Raw genomic sequence first — 11014 nt, 5'->3', positions numbered from 1 at the left:
AAGTTGTTGTTTCCTATGTATGAGTTGTAGTCATGATCTAGAAGTGTGGAAGTCAGAGATTTATGTCATATATATGTGTAATTGTTGTGATCAATAAAGATATCATATTGTATGATTTGTGTTGTGTGCAATTGCTCTCTCATTCTCTTTGACATTTCTAACATGGTTTCAAACTCTGTTCTGGCTTGAATCCCTCAAGGGAGGGCCAGGAAGATGTGAGTGAGCCTTGAGTTTATTTCTATGTAAATAGATAGGTAAGGACAATATGAAATTGAAAGAGCGGTGTTTGCGAGATTCCAGAGTGGATGTGAGCGCTGATGAAGACCAGTTAGACATAGATTATCCTTGTTGTTGTAATATGTGTTTCAATGTTTTCCATGTAAGCATTAAGGAGGGTATTGGAAGTAATGCTTCCATGAGTTGTCATTAAGAGTTCCCAAGCGTCAATCTAGAAGTTGTTGTTTCCTATGTATGAGTTGTAGTCATGATCTAGAAGTGTGGAAGTTAGAGATTAATGTCCTATATATGTGTAACTGTCGTGATCAACAAAGATATCATAGTGTATGATTTGTGTTGTGTGCAATTGCTCTCTCATTCTCTTTGAAATTTCTAATCTCAAATTGTTCAGAGAAGATCTCAACCACATACCAAAATAGGATCTAACTCATTGGAGAGAACTTCTCATGTGCAACTGGATCTAACAACCTCCTAACCAATCAAACTATTCACATAAACACAAACTCTACCTCACATTGACTAATAATAATAACAATCACAACCTTTAATATGATCACTCTTAAGACAAGTAGGAGTAAATAATTCCAACACCCTCACAGGAGCAGAGTACAAAACAACAGTCAACTAATTATGTAAAGCAATATTGGTCATAACAATTCTGGGTGACATAAACTATAGCAAATTATGAGTACAACTCTTTTTTAACAGTAATAAAAATGTTATCCAACTTAAAAAGAATCTTACGTTTAATGACAGGTGCAAGCAGATTGAAGTGCATCACCACTACATCACAAAGCAGGTGCAAAACCATGAAATTGAATGATCTATTCTCAGTATATAGCTTCACCAGGACAAATATGAAAAGTGTAAAGAGATGCTTGATGTGAACGAATACAAAATGAAATATTTTGAAAAGTTTATTTTAAGATAAATTTGTTTAGTTTCCAAATTTATGATAATTTTGCACTGTCAAATTGTAAACATCTTTGATATGGTGAAGGAAGAGTATTATGGATCACATTCATGAAATTTGCTCTTCCTTTCATCTATTCATGCTCTGAAATTTAATAATATGTTTACTCACCTATCAAAGTATAAATATGAACAGTTAATCATCATCTCACAAAAAAGGCTCAAGAAGCACAGTGCCAAGAACCTTGCAAGGTGAAACTTTTGTTAACATATTTGAATTTGCCATGTCGTTCATAACATTACATCAGATGGCATAGTCTCAACAACAACTATACATTTGCTTGCAATCAACATTACATATTTTCCATATAATCACAGTGTGAATCACATCGTTGCCTTACAAACCGCACAAATTCCTAGCAACAATGCCCAAATATTTCACAACTTAAACTGAACTGGCAGAACAACTCATCTAAAGACACCACAATAGATCAAATTTAAAAACTCTTGGACAATGGAAAGTAGGTAATATGGACTTAAAGCTTAAACTCGTCCAAAGGCAGCACAGTGATTAGGATATAAGGTTCAATGAATATACAAAATAGGCAAACCGTGTTCAATCAATCAGAGCTCAAACTGGTTTGCTAACAGAACAAAATATTAAAGAGGAATAGCTTAAAACGTGAACTGAAGTACAGTAGACTGCAAGTAGTAGTCAAACCTCACTTCATTGCAAACTCCAGAGCTGCTGTAGACGACAATCGATTCTCGCTTCCTTCAGAGGACATACATTTGGTTCCACAATTATCTTCAATCTTTCAGGTTGTAACTTACAGCTTATCTTTAACAGGGTGAGTGTTGTTTACTGATGCACCTTCCACATTCTCAATATTAGGAACTTTATCATTTTCTGCCAGTTCCTTTGCAAAGTCTGTTGAAGATGCTTGAGAGTTTTGTAGATGTTTGTTTTCTGTCAATTCTTCTCGATGCACTTGAGAAGAAGAATGAATAGTCTTTTCAGAGGATTCGTTATCCTTGTTTGCATTCTTGTCCACATCTATTGTTTCTGCTTCTGCCTTTGTCACTAAATGATCAGATTGAGAACTCACTGCCACTTCTTCAACTTGCCGATGTAGTCCCCCCGTTTCAACAGTTTCTGTCACCAATCTTTCTCCAGGATCCTTTCCCGAAGGCACGGATTCTTCAACAACCGAAGAAACATGAGTACTTGTTGGAACAACAGAATCCACATTTTCAGCTACTGATGCTTTCTTGCTTTCCAAAAATTGATCCTCTGTGGTGCTTACAGAATTACCCTGGTGGTATTCCACAGGTACCAAATCAGTATTTTCAGTCTTGCTAGAGGGCTCTTTTTTGAAATCATCTATTGGTTTTATTGCATCCAATTCATTTCCTGAAGCCTCTATGCTCTCTGAAATCTGCTTTTCTCTATTGACAGTGAGTGAATTGCTATGATCATCTTCGATAGTTTTCAGAGTATTTGTATTGCTGTGATGATCTTCAACAGGTACCGCATCAGTATTTTCAGTCCTGCTACAGGCCTCTTGTCCAGAGCCCTTGATTGGCGTTGTTACATCCAAATCCGCATCTTGAGCATTGTTAGAAGAATGTTTAAGGCCAACATTAGGTACCTCTTTTTCAAGTTTGAGAGAGTTTTCAGCATCATTACCACGATCATTATTTATAGTACCCTGTTGTGCGGCACCCACCTTGTTATCAGCAACTTCATGTAAAGAAGAAATATTATCCACTACAGGCGACTTACTCCCAGACTTCTGAAAGTTTTCTGCATCATGATTTTCAATGGTCAGTTTCGTCTCACAGGCCTCTTTATCTTCCACTTCTCCAGAAGTATTGTTCACGTCATTCGAAATCAGAGTTTCTGACTTGAGTGAATTTCCTGATTCATCCTCTGCAACATAATTTCTATCAATTGCAACGAAAGTTTTGTCTTTAACACCGTTGGAGATATGATCACCAACAGCAGGTGAAGCCTCAGTCTCAACCTGGGAAGTATTTTCAACAGTTGTATTTAGAACATGGGAAGTGTTTTCAACTGTTGTATTTAAAACTTCATCTTCAACATTCGGCCTGACTTCAGGGTCTTGAGACTTTTCAATTTTGTCTACGTGACCAGTCGATATTTGGGTACCCAAATTGTTATCTTCTACATTATCAGAAGTGTCCTCACTATCAACAACTGGCAATTCAGATCCAGGTTTCAGAGAGTTCTTGGCATTCTCATCCAAATTATCATTTCTCAAAGAAGAAGAATCCCCTCTTTCTGTAACCGTGTTAACTGTCATCAACTGATTTTCACTGTGATCAGCATCACCGACCTCTGCAGACTGTGGTGCTTGTGTAGCGGTGGGCAAACCCTGGTCATTTATCTTCTCCGGGTTAGTTCCAACATCCTGTGCTTTTTTCGTGCTCGAACTATCCAAAGATGCCGAGAGTGTTTCGTGGTTTAAAGATTCTTCAGGTACTTCTTTTGCATATGCCAGTGAAGCAGCAGGTTTCACCTGGTCTTCAACGACAACAGTCTGGATTGCATGAGCCCCTGAATTCTCCAGCTTGTCAGACACCAGAACATTTGCAGATGGGTCTGGAATTTTTTGTTTTTCGTCCTGTTCTGTGAGCAGCTCACCCTGCTCATCGTTTTCCTGCAATCCATGTATACTCAAAGTCATCATTATTGATTATTCATATGCATTTGTAGCCCTGACAGAGCTGATAAATGAGGGCGTCATGTATAGACAATTGACTCGATGATATTTGAAGTGGTGACCTCCTAGATTGCATCAAGTTAGATCTATCAAGTCGACCATGGAAAACAATAGAGAAAAAAATAAAATATGAATATGCATGCAAGTTCCACGACTTCCCAAGCCAGTCGAGAACATGGATGCCTAATAAACAGAGTCATATTTGAACCCTGAACTTTGTCAGCTCAAAATCAAAAAACTGAGACAAGGTCAGACGCATTTACAACTCAAAATAAAAAAAACTGAAACAAGGTCAGGCGCATTTACAAATCATTTGGGAGCAATAGCCTCATCCTTCTCTTTTTTACGACCCTGATATGAAAAATAAATACGCTTTTGGGATTTTGGTTTTGCTTTATGTATTACTGGCGAAGATTTCAAAGATGGGTTTACATGCTTTCTAGCAATAATAATATAATTTATACAAAAACTTAAGTCAGTACATTTCGGCTGACAGATGACATGCTTAGCTGCAGGTTTTGGAAGGTCCTACATTGATGGATTCTATAACCCTCGTTATGGCAACAAGATGAAAAATCAAATAGGTTCTTTAACAGTAGCATTGGGTTACATTTTACACTTAGAGAACTTAGCAGATGCCCTATCTGGACACCAATTTTGGGGTACATTGCTCTCACCAAAATTTTTGAAAAACAGGAAGCTCGCTTTGGGGTGCAAGACCCCTTTGGTTAATGTTATAACATGATTTCTCACTCTGGTACTAAGTTACTAACATCAAAGGTGGGTTCTCTCCGGCTTGTGGTTGTAAAATGATTTCTTACTCACCTACTAGCATCAAAGGTGGGCTCTTTCTGGCTTGTGGTTGTAATATGATTTCTCACTCTGCTACTAACATCAAAGGTGGGCTCTCTCTGGCTTGTGGTTGTTATCTAGACTATGATTGTAATTGCAAACTACCTTATTATAGCGGCATATGGGTATTACGGAATTTCGCTCCATATTTTACACTCTCCCACTCTTCTTATGGTGTGAGTTAATAAATGAACAAAATAAACTTTTCCAGTGAGTTCAATTTTTTCAGCTAACTAAAGTTCCTCTTTGATCCATGATTTTTTTCCAATTTTAATAATTAAAGATCATCTGGCCAAAATTCCAATCAATCAGGTGGTTAAAACTTTCTACAAAATTCTTACAAAACTTAGGAAAGAAATTCCAATCAATCAGGTGATTAAAACTTTCAACAAAATTCTTACAAAATTTAGGAAAGAACTTCCATAAGAAGAAGGTTGACTATGCCTACTTATTAACTTATTCCCTCTTGCTTCTTGCTATAACCCCAGCAGGGCAGGAAGCCATGAACACTATGTGAGAATACATTAAGTTAGACAATGCATTGAGCGCATTGACTATGGACAATATCACAGACCTATCTAATCTAGGTTTGATATCAGCCTCCGAGTTTTGAAGGTGGAGGATGCATATCTCAAATTCATACAAATGATCCTCCTCCTGTTGGAGTTCATTTCAAGATATGCAACCTCAAACTTCTCAAGTCCAGGATGCATATCAGACTTGCATTTACAGGGGTCTGTGCCACTGTAAACTATCATTTGCATCCATCACCAAAGTAACAAAATACAAAGACACTGAACATCAGAGAGACTCAACTTACCTTTTGAAAGAGTATGCCCAGAGAGGGTCTGGAACTAGAGCGCCTTACAGGAGAAGAACGACCATCATCTTCCTGCTTCACTTCTTTCTCCTCATTTCCTTCCTTCTGTTGTTTCATCTGGGGATCATAGTCCACATATTTTGGTTTGCTGGCACAACTCCCCATGTTCCTTTCCCTTCCTCTTCAGCTTGCCACGCCACAGCAGTTGCAGTTGCAGAATAAATCAGTATTTCAGGCACAGCAAAACTGAAAACAGGCCATACAGAGCCCAGAATCGAAATCAGATTCTGAGCAGAAAAACAAGAGAGCTTGCAATGGCTTTTACAGTTGTTCCACTGACCATCAATATCGCATCAGCAGTATGTTAGCCTTCTATTTAATATGGGATGCCCTTCTCCAACCTTTTTGTGTAATTTAATAATAGAAATATAGGTGGACAAACTCTAGACCAGCCTGTGCTTGCCTCAAAGACAGTTCAAAAACACAAAATATAAGGCAACTGAACCCAAAAAGTTAGTAGTAAAATCACCAAAATTTAGCAGAATTGCAGCTGTCTCGCTTTACTGACAATTCACTCAAGTTGGATCATTATGGTCGAACATGAATCCGATGTGTCATCATTAGTATCCAAAATAGAGCCTAGTATAAATACCATAACATGGAATCTGTCTGATGTGTTCATTTTTTTCTGGCTAGGTGTAAATACTGTATACCGAAATATTACTGAAAAAAACTACAAATCTGGCGTGATTTAAATGTGAACAAGTTGTGGTAATTTTTTCAACATTCTACCTACCAAATAATCTTGCAGATCTACTAAATATGCCCATTTTTCGCATTTATATAATGTACATAATCATAATAAGATAAGATCTAAGTGATATGATCGAAAAGGACTAAGTTTGAGGTGTGTAAATTTAGTCATAAAAAAAAATAAAAAGAAATATGATAATGTCTTTTTATTTTCATCAATGGTTAATTATGTTTATATTGGACTTATCAGTTAATTCAAGTTTATAGAATTTGTTATCAATCATATGAAATATTTTCTAAATTGAGAAGTGTCGTTAGAACTTTTCGTTGACGTGATAACTACTTTCTTATCTTCCTGTTTTATCTAAATTTGTATAAATTAGTGTAAGAGGAAGACTTTTTTCTTTCAATAATTTAATTACTAAAATTTTTAGGTGTATATATGTTGGTTAACATTAAGTGATTAGGATGTAAGGTTTGTTATCTTTTACACCCAATTTCATATACGAGGAATACGTTGGCTTTTTGTAATAAGATTTTAAGAGTAGGTAATTTTTAGAATATAGTTTCTATATAGGTTCGGATTAAAAAAATTGGCTTGTAAGTTGTTGGATATACTCTTGGTGTTCTAGTTATGATTCACCATGATTTTAAAAAAATTGACTTGCAAGCTATTGGATATACTCTTGGTGTTATAGTTGCAGGCAATAGGATATACTCTTGGTGTTAGCAACGAGTAGATTTGATCCTAGGCCTTGCCTAGATTATTCCAATGAGTTACCAATTCAGCATGGTTTATTGGATATATTATAGGTTTGATCATGGGCCTCGCTTAGATTCGTCAACGTGTCACTGATTCACCATGGTAAAAAAGAAAAAAATGGCTTGTGGGTTTACTCTTGGCATTATAGTGGCAAACAGAGAGTTTGATCCTCGGTCTCACCTAGATGTCTCCAATGAGTTACCAACTAAACATGTTTAAAAAGAAAAAGGAAAATGGATTGCAATCTCTAGGATATACCCTTAGTGCTATATTTGAAGCTAGTAGGTTTGATCATGGGCCTTGCTTAGATTGCTCCAATCAGTGATTGATTCACCATGGTTAAAAAAAATGGCTTGTGTGTTGTTGGATATACTCTTGGTGTTATTGTGGCACGCAGGTTGGATCCTAGGCCTCTACTAAATTACTCCAACAAATTATCAATTCACCATGGTTAAAAAAAAACTATATAGAGGTGTAGTCGCTAGTTTTAATTTGGGTGGCTAGGAGTATGGTTTGTTCTCCCCTCCAAGCTGGTTCAATTCCTACAAAGGAACATGATGGTCTATTGTGATAAGGCTAAAAGGGTAAATGACCATTTCATAGAGATTAACACCCTAAGTGCACCCTGACACACCTCGAACCTTACTAAGTCATAAGTTTCTTACTATATATGAATTATGGGTATGATGGATACCTCTAAAAATTGAAAAAAGAAGAAGGAAATTTAAGTAAATGTATATAACATTAGGAAGAGTCTTTTCTGTAAAAATCACAAAGGAGAAAATTTTAGATCATGATGAACTAGGGAGTGTGGTTTATCATCATCAGCTACTATGGTTCATCACCAGATATTATATCTATATTATATAATATCTCTTTAAATTACACAAATCATACATTAAAATAAATAAATAAAAAATAAAAATAAAAAATAAAAAATAAAAATTTATTTTTTAATAAAAATGATTATTTGAAAATGATTTATAATTGCTATATAATAATCAGAATCATTTATTTTTTAAATGAAGGATGATTCATATTATTTGAGAATGATTTTGTAATGTGTTATAGTATAATAAAAAATTCACATATTTATATTTAATAATTTTTATATAATAATTTATAATAAAAAATAAAAAAAATCTTTTAATTATACGATATTTAATTTGAAAGTTAATTGTGTGTTGCTTAAATTTCGAGCTTTAAATTAATTTATTAAGGATGGTTCAAACGTGTAAATAATCAGAATCATTTATTTTTTTAATAAAGGATGATTCATATACCTGGATGCGAGTGTCATCGAGGTTCATTCAAGACGAAGTTACTCCCCGCCGGCAGATGTCCCTGCACCTAGCAATCTGGCGCAGATCCCATAAGCCCACCGCAATTGGAATGAATGCCAAGGGGTATAGAATAATGGTCAAGCATTCGACAATGAATGCGCGCCCAGTTCGAGAGCCTGCGCAGGTTGATTTATCCATGGCTCGGCTTCTGGTTTATGCTATCGCTCTCCTCGGCTCCTTCCATGTCCGTCTGCTTTTTTTCTCGCACCCCTGCTTCGTTCTGGCCGCTTGGGAGTTCATCTGGTATCTGGTTCGCCTACCCTCGGCCCTATTCTATCTGGTCCTGCTTAATTCCCTTCCCAGGTCTCTCTGTTAGTTCGAAAATGGTGCGACGTCGTGGTGTTTCTCACCGTGGAGGCACCACTGGCAATCGTGGCCGCGCCTCTCAGTCTGCCCCCCAGAATATAGTTCCACTGGCCTCAGCCTCCCCGTCCTCTCCGCCTTCTGATCATGGCAGGCCCTTCCCGCACAATTCCTTCCAAACCACCCGTTTCAAATTCCACAGTAGGCTCAATAAACCCGTTCTGTCAGCCAGTATTACAGTGATCCTAGCTGAGGAGGAGGATAAGCCTAGCAGCTCTGTTCATACCACTACGTCTCAGTCTCAGGACGATAGCGTTCTTCAGGGAGATGTGGCTGGTGTTGTGTTCAATGGTGACAATATGTAGGAAGAGGGGAATGCGCCTGAAGCTCCTCAGCCTCCAGTGGACTCTACACAGCGCAATTTGCCTGCAGTCGAGCCGGAGCATCCTCCCGGTGGCATTCTGAATTTGGAAACTCCTCCAGGTGGCGGCGACATGGGAGATGAAGACAACGCGGTCGTCACGTGGATGGGCTCTCCTAGCCAGGTGGAAAGGGATGCTCTGGACTCTCAGAAACATGTTTGATGAATTTGGTACAATGCCCGCTGCGGGCAGTCTCTCTTCTGGTCTTTTCATCTTTCTGTTATGCTTCTCCGGATAATGGTAATTCTGTTTTGTTTCAGCTCCTGGTTTGGTAATGATACTCGCCATTATAGTATTATGAATTGTATCAGGTCATGGCTCAGAAAGCTATTGTTTTTGTCAAATTTTGTATATGGCTATCAAGGCAGAATGATTATCAGTAAAGCCATAGTCGTCGATAGTATTGCAGTGATAATCACAGCTCTGGTTCACACTTTTGTCTGTAAGGGATTTGAAAAATATGTCTTAAGTTTTCTCAATCCCGGGATGGTTGTCAAAGGGGTTTATGTGTATCAGGATATCTGGTTGAGGGATGGCTTCAGCCCCTCTAAGGTCTTAACCTCTTTGTACATATATTTTTCTCTTTTTTAATAGAAGTAGCCTTTACGCAGAAAAAAAAAATAAAAATAAAAGATGATTCATATTATTTGAGAATGATTTTGTAATGTGTTATAGTATAATAAAAATAAATTAATTTTAGTTAAAAAAAAATCACATATTTATATTTAATAATTTTTATATAATTATTTATAAAAATAAATAAATAAATAAATAATATTTTAATTATACGATATTTAATTTGAAAGTTAATTTAGTGGCTTGCTTAAATTTCAAGCTTTAAATTAATTTATTAAGGATGGTTCAAACGTGTAAATATTATATTTCTTTAGATGACACTAATTATACATTAATATTTTTAATTTTTTTATAAAAAATAAATTATATTTTTTTTATTATTATAATTTTTTACAAATCAATGAAGATGTTTGGAAATATGCTATAATTGTTATATTATAATAAAATATATTTTTTTTGGAAATTTGTTATAAGGGTTATATTATAATAAAATATTTTTTTTTAATATATGATGATTTATAATATTTGAGAATGTAATTGCCAAGTTAAAGAGTAATGAGGGGTGGTTGAAAGATATTAAGTGTAATATCGGAGATAAACAAAGTTGCCCCCTCTCTCTTACCTTATTTGGCATTTACATCGACAAGCTAGAAGGTTGTTTAGAGGAAGCAGGATGTGCTGGCACGATCTTAGCTGGGATAGTCATCATCCTTCTTCTCTATGCTGATGATATCGTTCTTCTCACAAGGTGCCCATCTGATCTTGATAAGCAACTTATACTTCTTAAGGATTTTTGCTCTACCATGGGTATGATTGTTAACACTGACAAAACAAAAGTTATGATTATCAAATCCAAGGACACTTACGCTAATTTTATGTATGACAATAGTAACTTGGAGGAAGTGTCTTCCTACAAGTACCTAGGAATTGATATTCATCACAAGTTCAACTAGAACTATAGCATTGAGAAAAGGATTAATGGGGGATGGAAAGCTTATTTTGGTCTTGAAAATAATTGTAAAACTGCAAACCTCATAATGTGGGATAGAAATAAGTTCCTCTTTGAAACTTTAGTCACTCCAGTTATCTTATATGGATGTGAGGTTTGGGGTTGTAGCATCTCTAGAGAATCCTGGAGAAAGATTGAGCAAATCCAAAACGTTTTATGACATATAACCTCAAAATTAAAAGCAACACACCCTATCTTATTCTCCTTATAGAAGTGGGTCTTTCCCCTATCGAGAGCCTAGTTATTACTAGGCTTCTGTTGTACAAGCACAAACTTA

At 36.2% G+C, this 11014-nt stretch overlaps 1 protein-coding gene across 1 annotated transcript; it reads right to left on the bottom strand.

Annotated features, from left to right (window-relative positions):
- Positions 1–1463: 1463 nt before the first annotated feature.
- On the bottom strand, positions 1464–6121 carry LOC149218411 (uncharacterized). Its single transcript, XM_089383956.1, has 2 exons — positions 5569–6121; positions 1464–3833 (listed from the first exon to the last, which is right to left on the bottom strand). Exons 1-2 carry the CDS (start codon positions 5731–5733, stop codon positions 1980–1982), a joined length of 2019 nt encoding a protein of 672 aa, XP_089240082.1. The 5' UTR covers positions 5734–6121; the 3' UTR covers positions 1464–1979.
- Between the last annotated feature and the right edge of the window lie 4893 nt (positions 6122–11014).

The sequence above is a fragment of the Pinus tabuliformis genome, chromosome Q (assembly GCF_031772625.1).
Source record: "Pinus tabuliformis cultivar Carrire ecotype Pingquan chromosome Q, CPIR1, whole genome shotgun sequence".
In the NCBI taxonomy this organism is placed as follows: Eukaryota; Viridiplantae; Streptophyta; class Pinopsida; order Pinales; family Pinaceae; genus Pinus; species Pinus tabuliformis.
Note: the sequence above shows the minus strand (reverse complement) of the source record. Positions and strands in the feature narration are given on the sequence as shown.